Source organism: Oryx dammah, unplaced genomic scaffold (assembly GCF_014754425.2).
Source record: "Oryx dammah isolate SB20612 unplaced genomic scaffold, SCBI_Odam_1.1 HiC_scaffold_13, whole genome shotgun sequence".
NCBI lineage: Eukaryota > Metazoa > Chordata > Mammalia > Artiodactyla > Bovidae > Oryx > Oryx dammah.
The window spans coordinates 45,910,297-45,928,836 of NW_024070197.1; the positions used below are offsets into that span (position 1 = coordinate 45,910,297).

The 18,540-nt window shown below is 59.2% G+C and overlaps 1 protein-coding gene across 3 annotated transcripts in view; it reads right to left on the minus strand.

The window, feature by feature from the left end:
• The window catches only part of ADCY7 (adenylate cyclase 7), a 50,089-nt gene that overhangs the window by 11,163 nt on the left and 20,386 nt on the right, over positions 1–18,540 (minus strand). For all 3 annotated transcript variants that reach the window (XM_040253462.1, XM_040253461.1, XM_040253463.1), the window contains exons 2-15: positions 17,625–18,061; positions 15,404–15,613; positions 14,189–14,350; positions 13,294–13,443; positions 12,883–13,031; positions 11,212–11,323; positions 7,856–7,983; positions 6,399–6,557; positions 6,046–6,178; positions 2,773–2,964; positions 2,397–2,431; positions 1,805–1,888; positions 1,531–1,603; positions 86–183 (exon numbers count right to left, since the gene is read on the minus strand). In XM_040253462.1, the coding sequence (XP_040109396.1) occupies positions 86–183; positions 1,531–1,603; positions 1,805–1,888; positions 2,397–2,431; positions 2,773–2,964; positions 6,046–6,178; positions 6,399–6,557; positions 7,856–7,983; positions 11,212–11,323; positions 12,883–13,031; positions 13,294–13,443; positions 14,189–14,350; positions 15,404–15,613; positions 17,625–17,795 (1,856 nt within the window). In that variant the 5' untranslated portion in view covers positions 17,796–18,061. The remainder of the gene's footprint in view (positions 1–85; positions 184–1,530; positions 1,604–1,804; positions 1,889–2,396; positions 2,432–2,772; positions 2,965–6,045; positions 6,179–6,398; positions 6,558–7,855; positions 7,984–11,211; positions 11,324–12,882; positions 13,032–13,293; positions 13,444–14,188; positions 14,351–15,403; positions 15,614–17,624; positions 18,062–18,540) is intronic.

An 18,540-nucleotide genomic window follows, 5' to 3' on the forward strand; every position in this document is an offset into this window, starting at 1 on the left:
TTCTCCCAGGCTGGGATCTGCGGGTCCCCAGCCCTCCTCGCCTGACCCTGGTGGGCCTGACCATCCGGCCCAGCCCCTGACTGACCTGGACAACAGCAAGACGTGGATGAGCAGGACGCAGACGAAGACGAGGCTGGCACAAGCGAAGTAGTAGCGGACCCGGGGGATGGGCGCCAGGCGGTACTGGGGGCAACAAAGACTGTGAGGGGCGGTCGGGCAGCCGAGGCCCCACCCACAGAGCCACTTGCCCTGACCCCTTCCCAGCTCCACCCTGGCTCTGGTTAATCATCTTTTTAAAAAAACACCCTTACCCTGCCTCCTTGACTTCACCATGACGCTGTTCCATCATCATGAACAAGCCATTCTCATTTGTTTCGGTTTTGCAAATTCTCTTTTATATTCAGAGGCAACCCCTTCCCCTCCCCAACCTGGCTCAGGTCTCCGTCTTTATTTCCCAGGTCCCTGAAAATTCCGTAGCCCAAGTGAGCTTTGGGGTTACTGTGACAGGGGCTACCGTGGGTCTGTTGTCACCCCAAACTGAGCAGTACAGCCAGGCCTGAGCCCTGAGCCCGGGGGTGGGGGGCCCTGTGCTGCCTGCCCCTCCACACCAGGCAGATCTCTGCCCGCGGGGCTCCCACCGCCGGTGAGCAAACCGAGGCTCAGGGAGTGGGCAGCCCGTCTGGGTCTCCCGGCAGCAGGAGGCCACCAGACGGCTCTTCTGGTGACCGCACCTGCCTTCCGGCCCCAAGCTCCTCATGCAGGGAGACCCCTGGAGGCTGAAACGGGCGCTACGGGCTGGGCCACCCTCTCAGGCCACACCCGATGCCAAGACGCTCCAAACCTCAGAGTCTGTGAAAAGGGTACTAGCACCCATCTCGGCCAGCAGGTGAGAGTGAAATGACCACGTGTGGGCCTTGGACGCTGCCAGAACCCATAGGCCCTCAATAAATAAGTGAATGGGGACGTCCCTGGTGGTCCAGTGGCTAAGACTCTGTTCTCCCAATGCAGGGGTCTGGGGTTCAATCCTTGGTCGGGAACTAGATCCCACTTGCCACAACTAAAGATCATGCATGCCTCAACAAAAAACTGAAGATGCTTCATTCCACAACTAAGAACGGCACAGCCAAATTTAAAAAAAATGGTCACTAGCGGGACACAGAATGGTTTTACGGCAGCCATATAGGGGGACCAGTTGGGCCCCATTAGACCAATACTAAGTTTGGGGCTTTTCCCTAAAAAGGTCAACACTGTCAGCCACTGTGTGCCCTGGAGCCATCAGCTGAGGTCTGGCATACAGGGAGCAAAGCCTCCCAAACCCCAGTAGGCGAACCACTCCCGGGCATGGCAGGCAGAGCGGTGAGCCAACAGAGACCCCAACAGGCTGGATGGACTCCTGACCCTACCCTGGTGGCAGCTGGAATGATTCCCCAGCACCCTCCCAGAGCAGAGCTTCCGAGGGTGTTGGCTGCCCCTGTCCCCCACCCCCAGACCTTGGAGCCCACCTTCCTAGGGCTGCTCAGAGGTCCTCACCTCTCGCTCGAAGCCCTTCTCCAGGAAGATGGACCCAAAGGTGGAGAAGTCATCAGACTTGGAGCAGCAGGGTCTGTGGGGCAGAGACGCAGCAGGAAGAGGTGAGGCCTGGAGGAGTCGGGGCGGGGTGACAGGGGCCACCCTCAGAGGAGAGGGGGTGGGGCGGAGCACAGGGCCCGCCCGCAGGCAGCCGCCGCGGGGACACAGCCCCTGGGTACGGGGCACAAGGAAGATGGTCCTTGCTTGAGGGAGGTGGGGGTCTCAAGAGCCTCACCTGGTAGAGCTGAGCCCCTCGATGGCTGACAACATCTCATCATCGTATGAGTCGTCCTCTGACCGCCCCTTGGGGGACGCGCTTCTGGAATCAGACACCCACAGCAGCATCAGCCTGGGGACCTACAACCACTCACCCAGAGGCAGGAGTGTAGATGAGATGACTCACCCAAAATGGGGTTCCCAGGTGCCCACAGGAGGTCCCAGAGCCTCATGCAGGATGGAGGAGGGTCAGGCCGGACCCATTAAGGCCCAGAGAGGGCAAGTGAAGGCCCAGCATCACACAGGATCACCCAGCGGCAGCCCAGCAAGAAGCAGAGGGCCGATCCCGGCCCAAAGTCTGTTCCACTAAACCCCAGGTATCCCTCACACCAACCCCAACAACCCCACCACAGGGTGAGTATACAGCAGGCACTCAATCACTGTGAAGTTCTGGTTCCTAGAAACACTCTGACCCAAACCAAGGCAAAATCCACAGTCAAGGCTGAGCCTTGTGGAGCTGCCATTCAGGACAGAGGCCAGTCAGGGCAGACTGCCTGGAGGAGGTGACTGGGGCAGGACTTGGCCAGGAAAGCAGGGGACAGGGCACAAACCTGTCAGGGGTCCGGTGGCGCCGCAGGGGAACGGCCTGGAAGGGAAAGGAGGGGAAGCTTATTCTCGAGGACATGAGCCTGGTGCAGGTCTTGGGTACCCTCGGATGCCTGGACTGTCCAGGCTGCAGGCACCTGGGACTGAAGCTGAACTTGGTCTGGGGAACCAGGAGTCCAGAGACATCCCCAGCCCCCTGGAGCATTCTCCAAATGCCCTCATTTCCCAAAGGGCCCCAGGAGGCAAGGAGGCAGGGCAGAGCCCAGAACCATCCTGCACATGCAGAGAGCGAGGCTCAAGACGGAAGGACCCCTTAGCATCTGCCCTCCCCTGCCCTTTCCCAGGGCCCCGGCTCCCAGCTCCCTGGGAGGAGCGTCCTACCTTGGGCCTCCGCCCGTGGGAGACAAGGGTCTCACTGCTGCTCACGCTCTCACGTTGGTTGAGGTGCGCGAAGGGGCGAGCCGCCCCCCAGGACTCCAAGTAGCGTGTCATGCGCACGGACGCCCGCATCTTCAGGGTCGAATCCCCCTTGTTCTTGGAGTTGTGCTGGCTGGGCTGAGGCGGCTGCTGGCTCTGAGGGCAGACACAGACACAGCCTGTCCCACCCCTCCCTTCTCAGCCCAGGAAGGGGCCCCCACCCACACCCTACTCCTGGAGAAAGGGGATGCTGCCCAGAGCACTGGTCCATCTGGAGAAAAGGGAAAATGACAAAGCAAACTGCTAGGGCTGCAGCCCCTCGGGGATAGGCTCCAAGGAGGCCCCAGCTCACAGGGACCTCTCCCTGCCCCATCCACAACTGTGCACAGCCCCTCAGACCCACCTCCGCCTCCCCAGGGCAAGAAGTGGGTTAAAGTCCAAAGCCCAAAGGCCCCGCTTGGCCCATGAAAGTCCATTGGCTCCTCCCAATGGAGGTACCTCGGGCAGATGGCACCCAGGGAAGCCACAGGCATCCTGCCTGGCCCACCCTCATGTGGCCGGCACATGTCCCCTGGCAAAAGCGGGAGGAAGGGGAGTTCTGGCCAGCAGCCCGGGCCAACCCAGAGCTGAACCCACACCCCCATGGGGCAGCACTCCAGGGAGCTCCACTCGCACAGCCCTCAGACTACAGCATGGGTCCACCATCCCCCACACGCCCTCTGTGCCCGTGCCAGGGATGTGGTGGCTCATCCAGGCCCCGAGCGAGGGACCCACCTTCCCCCCACCTGGAACAACAACCTGCCTGGGACCATCCGAAAGGCCACCAGGGACAAGCCCGAGCCATCTTGAGTCCTCCCCCACCAACGCTCCTGCCCTCCACGAGTCCCAGGCTGCAGGGGTTCCCACAAACACCCACATGGACTGGCACCTACAGCCACAAACGCTTGTCAAGCCACAAGCAGCAACTTTACTGGAAGCTTCTTGCCTCCTTCTGGGATAGAAACATTCTTAACCCCTGAGCCACATCTGTCTGCCCGGCCAGAGGAAATAGCAAGGGGTTCTGTCCTTATGAGGAAAGTCCCAGGGTCCGGAAAGCGAGCGTTGCCCTGCAGTGAGTGACCTGCCCTGGAAGTCAGGTGGGTGGGGAGCGGTCACATTTCTCTGCCTCCCCCTTCACTGTAAGCAGCCCTGCCTACTCAGCACTCAGCTCTTCAAGTTCAAGGTCACTAGCACTTTCTCACTTTCTCTCTTAGGGCAGGGAAGCCAGACACTGTCCCTAAAAGTTCAATGTATACCAAAGATCCATTAGTTCTGAGTAAAAATGCACCTGTTCACAAGCAGGGCCCAGGGAGAGCTCACAGGCCCCCCTTCCAGCAACCTCTGGACACTCATCCGTGGGGGGGACCTCACACACATAAGCCCACAGAAGCCAGAGCTGGGAACCAGGCTCCCCTCCATGACCGGTGATGAGCCCGAGCATCTGTGTGGTGTGCGCTGCAGTCAGGAGAAGAGATGAGGGTGGTCTCTGCGCACAGAAGGGAAGGTCTCCGAGCTACACTGCAAGGTTCGCACTGGAGGTGGGAGGAGGGGGCGCTATTCGGAGGGCAGAGCTCTTCGGTCTACTTACCACATAGACACCTCTGGAAGGAACACACTCACCACACTGGCCCCCTCTAGAGGGGACATGCCAGCTCTAGACAGGGATGCGTGGAAAACTGTCTACAACACGCCCCTCATGCTTTCTGAATTTTTGACTACATGAATGAATAAAATTAAACAAAGATGGGGGAAGGTAGGGTTGCCAGGTAAATTACAGGAAGCCCAGTTAACCCCGTACGAGACACTCATACTAAAACCTCCTTCGTTCATCTGGAACGCGTTCATCAGACTGGGCGTCCGTTGTTGTACCTGCTGACCCGGCAGCCCTGAGGGGTGGGTTTTGAGGCCATACCTACCACCGCCTTGGGCTCAAGGGCTCTGCTTCATTCATTCACCAGCTGTCTGGGCCCCAGTGCCATGTCAAGCGCTGTTCATGGACCCGGGGCTGCAGCCCAGAGAAGAGGGACCCCCGCCCAAGCCGGCCCACGTGGAGCTCACACTGACAATAAACAGTAAAAAGGATAAACAGGAGCACTTGGGACAAAGGGAAGAGGGCTCTGGGCGGAGAGAGCAGCAGTGACCTGGGTCCTGCCATGGAAAGAGCCTGGCGTGGAGGGACTGGAGGCTGGCACAGGGCGGGGGAGGAAGTGGGGGCACTCCGAGTGGGCGGGGCCCGGTGGGTGGGCGGGGCCGTTGGAGTGGGAGGGGTCAGGAAGTGGGCGGGGCCCAGAGCGTCAGGGTGAGGGGCCGGGTGAGGGGCCGGGAGCAGCCCCAGGGTACCCAGGCGGGGTTCCCCCGGATGCTAACTCAAGAGTTGCTGGCCCACCGAGGGTGCCCTGGGAACGTCGGCAGGATGAAGCCGAGGAGGAGAGGAGAAGTTCAGACACTGGCCCTCAGCCCCCCTGGAGACTGGCAGCCGGGTCAGCCCTGAGGACAGCCAAGGCCAGAGTGAGAGGGAGCCGAGAGAGCCGGCCCGGCCGACATTCTTGAGCAAGCCCCAAGGATGACTCACCGAGGGCGGCCAGACGAGTGGGCCTCCCGCGGGCGGGAAAGAATGGCCCTTGCAGGCGCGGGTGGGCTGGGGCAGGACCCGGGCCGGGCGCTGGAAGGAGCCGCACAGCCCCACACCCTGCCCCGCCACAGGGCCCAGAGAGAAAGAGGGGCCCACAGAGAACACAGAGGCGCCGGCGGGGCAGGCGGACACGGCGGGTCAGACACAGGGAGACTCCTGCCTAGCGGCCCCTTGGCCGACCCCTGCTTCCCCTGACTCCCATCCAAGGCGTGTTTTTAAAATGTGCCTTGAAAATCTGGAAGATTAGTGACAACCTCGTGGAAAACAAACTAATAGTGACTAAAATGTCACTAGAGTTCGCTTGAGAACGTTGACGATGCACCCAGCTCACGGTGAAGGCTTCAATCAGACAGGCTTTTTCTCCTCCTGAGGTAGGCACTGCTGCCATTCCCATTTCACAGAAAAGAACACTGAGGCCCAGAGAAGATGTCACCTGGGGCCTAAAGCATACCTGGCGATGGGACGCTCACTCTTCCCGCCTCTCTGACTGCGGGCACCATTCCGCAGGTGCAGACCCTGGCTCCTGCACGGTACCCACCCCATCCTGCCGCAGCCGAGCCTCGTACCCGGGGGTCGATGACCAGGTAGGTGCGGATGTTCATCTCTTTGAGGTAAGGGTCCCGCTGCTGCCCGTGCCCATCCTCCACCTCGTACGCCTTGTCCAGATGCTTCAGCGTCGCCTCTGTGATGTGCACCCGGCTGGGGGAGGCCAGAGTCACACAGCAGCAGGGCCCCCAAAGAGAGTGGGGGACCCGCCCAGGGGTGCACAGCAAGGCTGAGCAGACCGGAGCCCAGGCAAGCGCTCCCCCCACTTCGGGGTCACGGATTCCCTCTCTGAGCCCATGCTGACCCCCCCACCATGGCAGCCCACAGTCAGCCCTGTGACCTCTGACCCCCCCGCCGACCAGCTGAGCCTCACCCAGGGACTCCGGCCGCCTCCATCCTGTTGGCCAGGGACACGTCGTGGGACCACACGTCATACTGCCACTTGCGCAGCCCGATGACACCGCACAGCACGTTCCCCGAGTGAATGCCCACGCGCATGTTGATGTCCACGCCTGTGGCCTCCCGCACCTGCCTGGGGCAGAGGCCGGCCACCCCACCTCAGCCAGGGCTCCCGAGGGGCCCTAAACCCTAGGACAGGCTCAAGGTCCCTGTACAGGGCGTGAGGAGCATGTGGGGACAGGGCAGGCCCAGCTCCCAGGAGAGAAGTTTCTCAGCCTGAAGGGCTACCTCCTTGAAAGGGGATGAGACCCCCATCCCCAGGAGTGTGCAAATGGATGTGGTCACCCCCAAGTTCAAAGGCTACTAAAAAGAGAAAGAATTCCAATTGTGAGCAGTCACCATGGCTCGTGGGGAAGGCCTTAAGAGTCTATCACTGGGTTTTCCCCTGACCGGCAGCCCCCGCTGGGGTCTGCAGAAGGATCCAGGCACCACCCAAACTCAGCAGAAACAAAAAACATGGGGACAGCCTTGGGGGGCCTTACACACCCCACCTCTGGGAAATGGGAGCAGAGGATTGCAGCAGCACTCAGTACAAGGAGCCCCCACTTAGGCTTCCCTGGGGCACAAGGCACCCTCAAGATGAACAGGGCTCTCTGGGGTCCCTCTGACAAGTGGGAGAGGGTCCAGGGAGCAGCCAGTGCCGTGGGCCCACCAACGGGCTGGAGACGGACCAAGCCTGCTAGGGTTGGAGCCAGAGGGAGCAGAGGGCCCCGCACAACATCCACATTCTCCAGGGAGGGAAGTGACCCCCGAGAGCGCAGCGCCAACCTGTGATCACTCAGGCGGTGATGCAGAGCCAGACTGTGACCTGGACCCCTGACTCCCGGGTGGTGATTTGTTTGGTGAGGTTTCAGGAGGAAGACAAGCTGGAGCTGGGTTTGCACAGGAGCTCTGCACTTGCCAGGCAGCCCAGCCGCGCCCTGCTCTGTCCTGAACACTTGGTGAGGTGGCCAGGCCTGCCTGGTGTGGGACGCTGGGAGTCTCCCTGCAGCTGAGGGCTAGTTCCCCAACTCCCAGGGTCTTCACAGGGGGAGCAGGAAGCAGATGGAGGCCTGGAATCAGACCCTGTGTTGGCCAGCTCCCCTGCCACTGCAAAGACTCAGTGTCCAAAGAAAGAGTCCCCCACTCATCCTCATGACGACCCTGAGCTCTGAGTTCCGGAGGCTCTCTGCTACTCGGAGTCCCAATGGGGCCCAGAGGGAGGGATGTAAACACACTGCTGAGTGGTCCAGGTAAGCCTTCTGTACCCTTGCAGCCTCAGTTTCTCATCTGGAAAGTGGGGACAATGTGTTCCCCACCATGCCTTGGGGAGCAGGAAGGGCCTGTTGTGGGGACAAGCCCCCGGGCCCTGGACCTGCCCGTGTTACCTACTTGATGGCCTCACACATGTCCAGCCCCATCTTCACACAGTTGCGGGCGTGGTTGGGCAGGGACACAGGCAAGCCGGACACGCAGTAGTAGCAGTCACCCAGGATCTTAATCCGCATGCACTCGTTGGCCTGCAAGTCAAGGGAGAGGCCTTGTCCACAGAGGGCCCACGGGCCAGGGAGCAGGCCTGTCAGCCACCTCCGCACACTCTCCAGAGTCAGCCAGGCTCTTTTTCCGGCCAGAGGCTTTTACCCCCGGGGCACCAAGCACCAGCAGCTGCTTCTGGGCCTGGCAAAAGGACAGGGGACACAGGAGCTCTTGTAGGAGGAACCCTAAGCAGGTGTCAAGGATGAAATCAAGCGTTGGGAAGGGCGGTATCTGAGCGCCTCTAGGGCGCCACTGACTGCGGTTCCATTCACCCGTGCACTTTTGAGCTTCTGCTGCGTCCCCTGCCCTGCCCCAGACACTGGGACACAGCAGTGAGCAAAACAGAAAACAACCCTGCGGCCAGGGGCAGGGCTGGACGCTAAGCTAGATAAATGAAATCGATAGACACCCCTGATGATAAGTGCTATGGAGAAAAAAATGAGGAATGAGAAGGAAGAGGAAGCTCCCACGAAGCCAGAGAAGGCCTCCCAGTGAAAGTAATTTTGAGAAAAGTCCTAAAGGAGCAAGTCCTAAAGTCCTAGAGGAGGGAGCAAGCCCTGTAGAGAGCTGGAGGAGGAGCATCCCGGGCAGAGGGAAGCAGACTGTGCAAAGGCCCTGAGGCCATGAAGCTGTTGGAGACATAGCACAGCAGTCTGTGCGGATGAAGTGGAGGGGTGAGAAGAGAGAGGCAACAGGAGCCATAAGCTCCAGGGTCAGTAGGTGTCAAAGGTAACCAAGGAGACAGCTAAGCTGCCAGAGACACAGGGTTTGGGGAGTGGGCAGAGAGCATAGAGGAAAGATGGGCGTGGGGATAGAAGGTGGAGTCATGGAGGAGAATGCTCTTGGAGGGGAAGGGGAGGCCAGGCAGGCTGTCTGAGGTCCCATCCGAGGTGGTGCTACAGCCACTTGACCCTCATAAGCCCTGAGCAAAGGGGGCTACACACACCAAGGCCTGGGGGTGGGGGTTGGGAGAACAGGAAGGAGGAGCTGCCTCCTGGGCTGCACACTCCACGCTGCACCCCAACTGCATGCTTTATTTACAGAGACCCCACCAGGAAGCCCTGCCCTGGCTCCCTCCTGCAGGGTCCCAAAGAGCTGGTTCCTGGAACCAGGACACACTTTGTCTGCAGACCCAGTGCCCACTCCCTGGCATGCCCCCAAGGGGTACCCTGGGGATACCCTCCCTTGGGGTACCCTACCTGCCAGGCCTTTGTGAGCAGTCCCCTTCCTAAGCCCATCCTCCAAGGACCCCTCTGTATGTGTTTCCCTCTTGCTTCCCACTGGGCTGCCCTGTCTGGCACACGCTGAGCTCTGGATAGCCTAAGCAGCTGGGTGAGGACACCACTTTCCTAGAAAGCAGAAGCTTGTCGAGGGCCGGGACACTCAGGCACTGGCTGCAGGATCCCAGTCTGGATCCAACTCCACTGTCAGGAGGCCACACTCCCCCGGCTGCTCCTAGCACTGGAGGAGCTGGGTCAGTGCGCTGGGGGCGGAAGTGGCTGAGCCCAGAGGCAACACAGAAACCCCTGAGAGCGGGCCCTGCCTCTCGCCAGGAGGTTACTGTTCTGGGATCTGATGGCTGAGGGGACAAGAGGCTGGAGCCAGCCCTGCCTGCTGCATCTGCCCAGGGACTGGACGCTCTGGCCTGAAGACTGGCCCCTGCCACAGCCTCCCTCTTCTCATCTGTACAGTGGGGCTCCCTCATGGGCCCGCCACAGAGGGCAGGCTGTGCCCAAGAAGGCAAGGGCAAGGCCTTGGCTTTCTGGCAGGGAAAGAGCCAGCTATGGCCTCCAACCTCTGAGAAACCCCACCTGCTGGTTCAGGGAAAATCATGAAAGAAGGAAGCTCCTGAAGAAAGGCTCCCAGCTAGACAGGCCATCAGAGTCATTCATTCATTCAACAGGACCCAGGGAAACAGTTCTCCAGATCACCCCTGGCCAGTGGTGTCCAACTGTAGCTTGATTACCTCCTGTGATGGGAAGCTCATCCTCCAAGATGGAACCTACTGCCCACTCCTGGTAAGGCAGTCTCTCCCAAGAATGAGCAGTTCTTCCTAGTGTGGGTCCAGAACTTGCCTCCCATCAAACTCTAAACCACTGGTTCTCTGCCCATGGAGTCACCCAGGAGGCTCTTAAAAACTCCCAAGGGTGTGGGCATGGGTATTGGTGTTTCATTTAAACTTTCCAGGTGATTCAAACAAGTGGCCAGAATGGAGAGCTACTGTCCTAAATCTTACACTTGAGTCTACTCAGTGGCCACCACTTCCAGGAAGCCTTTCTGATCACCTGAGGCTTGGCTAGGCACTCCCCAGTCCCACCCTCTGTGCCCTTCTTCCAACCAGGCAACATGCAGACTGGGAGCTACTTGAGGACAGCCTGAGGCCCCATGTGAGGCCAGGGCTGACCCTCGGCTGATCTTAGACCATATGCAAAATTAATGAAGAACTAAGACTCCTTCACAACCCCTCTCCCCCGGACACACACACCAGGAGCTGTGTGTGTGAAGACAAAACAGTGAGGTCCCGGCTCAGCCCTGTTCAGTCTCCAGACCCCTCCTGCCTTGTCTATATCCTGGAGACTCCCCTTGCCCAACACTCTCTGGGTTTGGCACCTGCTAAGGGTCCTCAGGGGTCCTCCAGTCAAGGCCCACTCCTCACTCAGTTGTCAAGTCCCTGCACGTCTGACCCTGTGACCATGCGCCCCCATGAACACACACTGTCCCACTGACATGGAGCCACTTTCCACATGTGGGCACACAGAGCTCTCTTTCTACTCTAGGCTTTTGCACATTTGGTTCCCTCTGCCCATAACACTGTTCCCTTTCCTCTTTGGGTTTCTTAGACTTTAATGTGCAGGCTCTTCACCCAGGATACTGTCAAAAGGCAGATTCTGGGTAAGGCTCCCAAGTGAGGCAGAGGCTGTCGCCCTCATGTAGTGAGAACGGAGCCACCTGCTCCTCCAGGCAGCCTCCTCTGAGCTCAGGAAGCTCAGTGCCTTCCCCAGTGTGCACTGACACACTCTGGGGGACAGGGTCCTGGCTCAGCCTCCACTCCGACCACAGGGCACTTGGAAGCATTTGCTGACTGGATGCTGAAATTCAACCCAGGCCTCCCTGTGCCCGTCTCCAAACAGCACTGGACACAGGACACCCTGTGGGTGCAGTGGGAGGCGTTCCTGACTTCACTACTGGAAAAACGGAGGCAACACGCTCACCTTGGCGATCTGGTCAAACTTGCCGAAGAGCTCGTTCAGCACCACCACCAGTTCTTTGGGGGAGCAGTCACTGGCCAGTTGCGTGAAGCCCACGATGTCAGCGTAGAGGATGCTGGGGGTGAGGTGGGGGAAGGGTCAGGGCCAAAAGCGCCCGAATATCTGCCAGCCCTGCACTCAGTCACCCCTGCAAGCCCTCCACCTCCACAGGGATGGAAGAGAAGCTCCCGGTCATAAAGACAAATTAAAGTTCCAGAGGCTTCACATCAGAGCCAAACAGAGCAAGCCCTGGTCTGCAAGGCCCTCTGGAACCCCTGGCCCCTTTAGAGCCCTCATCATAGATGACTCAGTGCCATCATGGGTGGATTCTTGGGCCCCTGGGAACTTCTCACCCACCCCACACCTGATTTCACCAGACTTCGGAACTAAAACCTTGGTGAAGTGAAGTCGCTCCGTGATGTCTGACTCTTTGCGACCCCATGGACTGTAGCCTACTACACTCCTCCATCCATGGGATTTTCCAGGCAATAGTACTGGAGTGGGTTGCCATTTCCTTCTCTAGAGGATATTCCTGACCCAGGGATCGAACCCAGGTCTCCCACACTACATGTAGGCAGACACTTTACCGCCTGAGCCACCAGGGAATCTCAGCTACTCTTAAGAGTCCCTTGGAGAGCAAGGAGATCAAACCAGTCAATCCTATAGGAAATCAACCCTGACTAGTCATTGGAAGGAATTATGCTGAAGCTGAAGCTCCAATACTTTGGCCACCTGATGCAAAGAGCTGACTTACTGGAAAAGACCCTGATGCTGGGAAAGACTGAGGGCAGGAGGAGAAAAGAGGCTACAGAAGATGAGATGGTTGGTCGGCATTGCTGACTCAATGGACATGAGTTTGAGCAAGCTCCGGAAGATGGTGAAGGACAGGGAAGCCTGGTGTGCTGCAGCCCATGGAGTCTCAAAGAGTCGGACATGACTGAGCGACTGAACAACAACAAAGAAGTGACTGGACGCTCCCTCCAGGCGAGCTCCACACCCAGTGCCTTTACACCTCCCATCCTCACACGGCCCTTGTAGAACCCCCATCCTGCAGATGAGCAAACTGAGGCCCAGGGAGGGAAGCCAGAGCTGCATTTTGCACCAGATCTCCCGGCTCCTGAGCCTGTGGTTCTGGATCATCTGCAGCCCAGACAGAGGCCACGGGCAGCCTCAGGGGTAAGGCTGAGCTACAGGTAGAGGGCCGGAGTAGAGCTCACGGCACCCACATCTACACTTCACTCCGGGCAGCGCCATCAAGTAAGATTCTGCAGGCCCTTCAAGTCTTCAAGTCAAGATCAGGTGTCAGGACTGGGGGGCCACTAGCGGTCACCTGAGGGGGGCTTCGCCTCCTTGGAGGGGATCCTGTGCTCCATGGAGAATCACTTGCAAATGACCCCTTGCTTCCCTGCAGTCACGTCTGTGCACAGAGTCTGACCATTTTAGTGGGGAGAGGATTTCTTCCAGTACCCATGTAATCCAACCTCACTCTCTGGGGGAGCAAGGGGGGAGACTGAGGACCAGGGAGGGGCCTGGATTTACCTCTCCCCAGCCTGGGGGAGTCTCCTGGGCTTCCAAGTAGGAGGGTAGGGGGCTCCCTGGGAGACACTGGGGCACACGGGCCTGCCAGCCACCCACCTGACATTCTGGTGCCTCTTGACGTAGAGATTGTGGAAATTGTTGTCAGGCAGGTAACGGCGGTCCCCGCGCTCCTTGAGGCGCTCGATGATGGCCAGCTTCATGCCCATGGAAATGTGGGCGGGCAGCACGGACAGCAGCAGGTTCTCCTGGTACGCGGGCACAGGCGGGGTGGCATCAGGCCCTGTGCTCTCTGCACCCTGTGCACCTTCCAGCAGCTGGTGCACGTCCTGCACCAACCCACAGGCACACACCTCCCGTGGCCCGGCAGCACCCCCAGGGGACGCCGGCACAGGTGTCTGGTCAGGCGCCCCGTGTACACACTTATTGTCAGAGAAAGGACACGGCGTGGGGCCTGGGAGACGGCAGGGGGACGAGGGGCGGCAGCTCCAGGGGGCGGCAGGTCCTCACCTGCTGGCGCTTCTCGATGCGTAGCTTACGCCGAATCTGGATGCACTTCACGGTGTAGGTAAAGAGGTCGTGGGAGGCGTCCTGCATGTGGTGCTTGTGGAAGGCGCCCGTGAGGTTCCCGCACAGGAAGACCACCGCAGTGGCCAGCAGCTGTGGGGGGGCCACAGCGGGCTCGGCATCAGGCCTGGCCCATGCCCCCAGGACACTGGCCCCCTTGGCGGGCTGATGCTGGGACCCTCTCCTCGATCCCTGGCCTCCCAGGGGGTGCAGGTAGGGAAACTGAGGCCCAGACAGGGGTTGGTCCCCAAGTGAGTCACTGTGACCAGAGGATGGGACTCAGGCCTGTGTCTGCATCCTCCAGGCATCCCCTAGCGCAAAGGGCTCAGGACCCAGAGCCACTAAAACAGAGGCAGGAGCATGTCTCCTCACAGAGCCCAGGGGGGCACCAAGGACAGTCACGGAACGCACAGCGCCTGGTTGGCTGCCCGGAGCTCTGGCCTTCGCCTCCCAGACTGAACACACAACCAACCATCCCCACTGACCATTCATAATCCCTCAACACGAAGAGAAGACAGGGTGTCCAACCCTGTCCAGTGGGGCTCTGACGTGAGCAGGGGAAACCTCTGAACAGGGTCTCACCCAGCACAGCACACTGGACCCAGGAAGGACCCCGAAGGTCAGGGCTGGAGGGAGAGGCTGAACCCTGGGATACCCCAGGCCGGCAAAGCAAAGGCTGCAGGGAGGGCCACCTGCCGACTGGCATAAAGCCTGGCCTGGAGGCCGCCTGTCAGCAAACCTCTGTCTCCAAGGCCTCCAACTCGCCCACACCAGCCTCAGCTGCCCTCAGCCCGAACCGCAGCCCCACCCGAGGCTTAGCCGGCCCTGCGCCCTTCACCTGCAGCCCCAGGTGGCCAATGGAGTTGGTGAAGGGTTCCGCCAGAATGGCAAGCACCAGGAGGTAGGAGACGCTGGAGACGAGTCCGGCCGTGACGGCCTCCCACATGCTGAAGGGCAGCAGCGTGTACACCGCGAAGACCACGAACAGGAAGAAGGGCACCTGCACACAGCATGTCGTGACGCGGCCGCCCCGCCACCCCCACCCAGCGCCGCCCGGCTAATGGGGCCCCAGGAGCCCGAACGCTGAGTCGTCAGCAGCCCGTCCAGGACCCTGGGGCCCTCTGCCCTCAGGCTGGCCCCTGCCCCCACCTTGTGAGGTGAGAAGCAGCAGCAGACACATGGGAGAACAGGAAAAAGTAACAAACCTACTCAGCCAGCATCATGTCCTACGAGCTGATTCAGGGTCTGGGGCCAAGGCTGAGCCTAGCCAGCCTGAGCCTCCACTGCGCTCAGGGCCCAGGGAGCCCTTGCCTGGTAACGGCTTCCCCCAGCTCTTCCTCTGCAAAAATGGTAACTACTGGAAGGCTGGGCAGGGCCCATTCACCTGCCCCGTCCACTCTCAGAACTGGTCTGCCTGCTCGCGCCCTTTGGGGAGCAGTGCCTATCCCCACGCTTCCATGCATGGCTTCCATGACCCCAGGCCCGATGGTTAGATTGGGGCCAGCCCCTGATGACAATGACCATCCAGGGCTAGGCGCATGACCCAGACCAGACAGTGTGACTCAAGCTGGCTGAGAAAGGGCTCCCTCTTTTAGCCGGCTGGGGCAGGCTGGTGGACGGCAGCCTGGAGGCGCTGCAGCCATCTGTGTGCTGAGCTGGGGATGGCCAGACAGGAAAGCAGAGCTGGAAGGAAACAGGATCTGGCCAGCCTGCTGAAGCCCCAGACTGACCCCAGGCCTTTCCTGCCACCTGAGCCAGTTCGGCCTCTTTGCTTCTTTGATTGGGGATGTGTCATTTCCAGAAACGCCACGGCCAGACATTCAGGTGGACCCTCCTCCCACCTCGCCCCCATCTTATCAGTGCAGAGCGGGGCGAACAAGATCAGCCCAGGGCCCACTCTCAGTCACAGAACCCCAGCCCGGAGAGAGGGGAGGGCCTGTGGCCGGTACACCCAATGCTGATCAGCCTCCAAGACGGACCTGAGGCCCAGGGAGTGCAGGAGCTGCCAAGTGCACCCAACCCCGAGGGGCACCAGGGTCCCCCGCCCTCTTACCTGCTCCCGGGCACAGGTGTCCTTCCTCAGCGAGTCGAAATCAAACACCAGCACGTAGCCCAGTGTCACGAGGCAGGCCCAGATGAGCAGCGCCGAAACCCTGAGCCCCCGCCGGTCGAGGCACTCAACGTACACCAGCGTGTAGAGGACCACAAACACAGCAAGCGTGAAGAACGCCGTCCCCAGGACGGCCCGGTGTCTGGAGGGGTCCTGGGTGGGGCAGATATGCACAGAAATGCCACGGCTATCCAGCAGGGTGTCACTTCCTCCAGGAAGCCTGCCAGGTTAGCCTGGCCAGCTTGCCTAAGCAAGGTCACCAGCGGCTCTCTCCTTGTGGGCGGTGCCCTTCCTCCCTCTAGACATCAGGCTCTGTGTCCCCTCAGGCTTGGCGCTGTTGCCTTGGCTGGGGGTGCCTGCACCACCACCTTTCCCCAGTTGCCTTCAGCACCCTCCCCGGCCCAGCCCTGGGATGGTCTCGCTGCCCACTCCCCTCTCCCCCAAGCGACTCCCCCCAGGGGGCCCAGGGGCTCTGTGTACACCTGCAGGGCACAGGTATAAGCACACAGAAGGAGAGGGGCCACTGCTCCTAACTTAAAAGAACGAAAGGACCTTTAAGGGGAAATGATGACCAAGGGCATCTGAGAAGGGGGAGGTGTGAAGGAGAGGCACAGACATGTGCCCCGCGGGGAGGAGGGTAACAGGGCAGACCATGAACAGTGGGCCGGCACCTGGTTCCCCCAGGGGCCCCTAAGCAAGACGAGCACAGAGATTGATCTGGGACAGGCCCACAGCGGTACGCCAGGTGCCGAGTGACCAAACATCCCTGAGTGTACACCCAAAGAGACACAGACAGCACTAATGGAGCACCTACCGGGCGCTGGCCACCTTCCCTTATTCATACCGCTCCGTTAATACCCTTTAGTCTCTGCTGTTTTCTCCTAGAAACTTACTGTCCTATACAGCAACCACTAGCCACTTGCGGCTATTCAAAATTAAATTTCCACTAGTTTAAAAGTAGATTTAAGGGGCTTCCCTGGTGGTCCAGCGGCTAAGACTCCGCACTCCCACTGCAGGGGGTGCAGGCTTGATCCCTGGTTGGGGCACTAAGACCCCACATGCTGCAACCGAGGCATAAAAATAAATGAAATGAGATAAAATGGAGAATTCAGTTCTTTAGACATATTAGCCCTATTTCAAGTGCTCAACAGCCACACACAGGTCATGGCTGTGGTGTCTGCCCGGACGGTTGTGCTGAGAAGGACTCTGAGACCATGGCCAGGCTCCCTGAGCACAAGTGCTGGGATTGATTCATGACGTCTGCCTTGGTACCAGAAGTGGGAGCAGGGATGCACCGGCCCTCCCTGACTTAGACCTTCAATAGAATCAAAGTCCATTGTGGAGAAAAGTGATGGTCATTTATTTGCCCAAATTAACGTACCATCTAAAACCACCCCAGACCTAAAAATTTTAAAAAAATGTGTCTTCCTCCAGCCTAAATCACTGCAGATGGTGATTGCAGCCATAAAATTAAAAGATATTTACTCCATGGAAGGAAAGTTATGACCAACCTAGACAGCATATTAAAAAGCAGAGACATTACTTTGCCAACAAAGGTCCATCTAGTCAAGGCTATGGTTTTTCCAGTGGTCATGTAAGGATGTGAGAGTTGGACTGTGAAGAAAGCTGAGCACCGAAGAATTGATACTTTTGAACTGTAGTATTAGAGAAGACTCTTGAGAGCCCCTTGGACTGCAAGGAGACCCAGCCAGTCCATTCTAAAGGAGATCAGTCCTGGGTGTTCATTGGAAGGACTGATGTTGAAGCTGAAACTCCAATACTTTGGCCACCTGATGCGAAAAGCTGACTCATTTGAAAAGACTCTGATACTGGGAAAGATTGAGGGCAGGAGGAGAAGGAGATGACAGAGGATGAAATGGTTGGATGGCATCACCGACTCAATGGACATGGGTTTGGGTAAACTCCGGGAGTTGGTGATGGACAGGGAGGCCTGGCGTGCTGCAGTTCATGGGGTCCCAAAGAGTCGGACATGACTGAGCGACTAAACTGAACCAGCCTAAATATGCTCCAGAACACTTTACAGATGCAGAAACTCAGGCTTAAAGAAAATAATGACGTGCCCAAGGCCTCACAAGTACAGAGCATCAGAGCTGAGACCTGGACCCCAGGGAAGCCCCAGCACCCACGGGCTGCCCCGACTCACCCCATAGCTGAAGGTGATGACGATGAGTGTGATGCAGGCAGCGATGGCCACCAACAGGAGCATCAGCAGGAGCGGCCCATGCTGGCTGGTGAGGCGGTACTTCTCGTAGAGTGCATCCTGGTCGGGGCCCTCCCCGCCCTCGTTGAGGAAGTAGCGCCCCTTGGCTGGCATCCTCCACCTTGGCACACCCACCCAGCAGTCCACGCAGGAAACCCCACAGCCTGGGGAGCATTTGTCTGCCGACACCCACGGCTGCGCCCCTAGGCCTCTGGCCTCTCCCAGCCCGGCAGGTGGGGCTGGGAAGGTACCCCCTCGGCTGGCAGCTCCATGGGCACACGGGGCCCACACTGCTCCCGCTGCCAGGCCTGGCTCACTGCACCGCCAGCATCCACCTCTGCATTCAGGTCCAAGTGAATGGCCACTCGGGGTCCTCAGCTCTGCAGAGACACAAAGAAGACAGAGATCTGACCTGGACTGGGAAGGCTGGGCATCGGGGGAGAGCGAGGTCAGGACTCGCACCCAGGTGTGATTAGCGACCTTGGCCCAAACCTAACTTTCAGGTCTTGTTTAAAGCCTGGCCCACCCCAAGGTCATCAAGCTAGTTTCCTGTATTTCTTAGAACTGCGCTGTCCGACACAGTAGCCACTAGCCACATATCACTGTCAAAAATTAAATTTAAATTGATTAAAAGTGAAATTAGGACTTCCCTGGTGGTCCACTGGTAAAGAATCCACCTGCCAGTGCAGGGGACTCGGGTTCAATCCTTGGTCTGGGAAGCTTCCATGTGCCATGGAGCAGCCAAGCCCATGAACCACAGCCACTGAGCCTGTGCTCTGGAGCCCTGGAGTCACAGCTGCTGAGCCCAGGCACCGCGGCCACTGAGCCTGTGCTCTGGAGCCCTGGAGACAACTGCTGA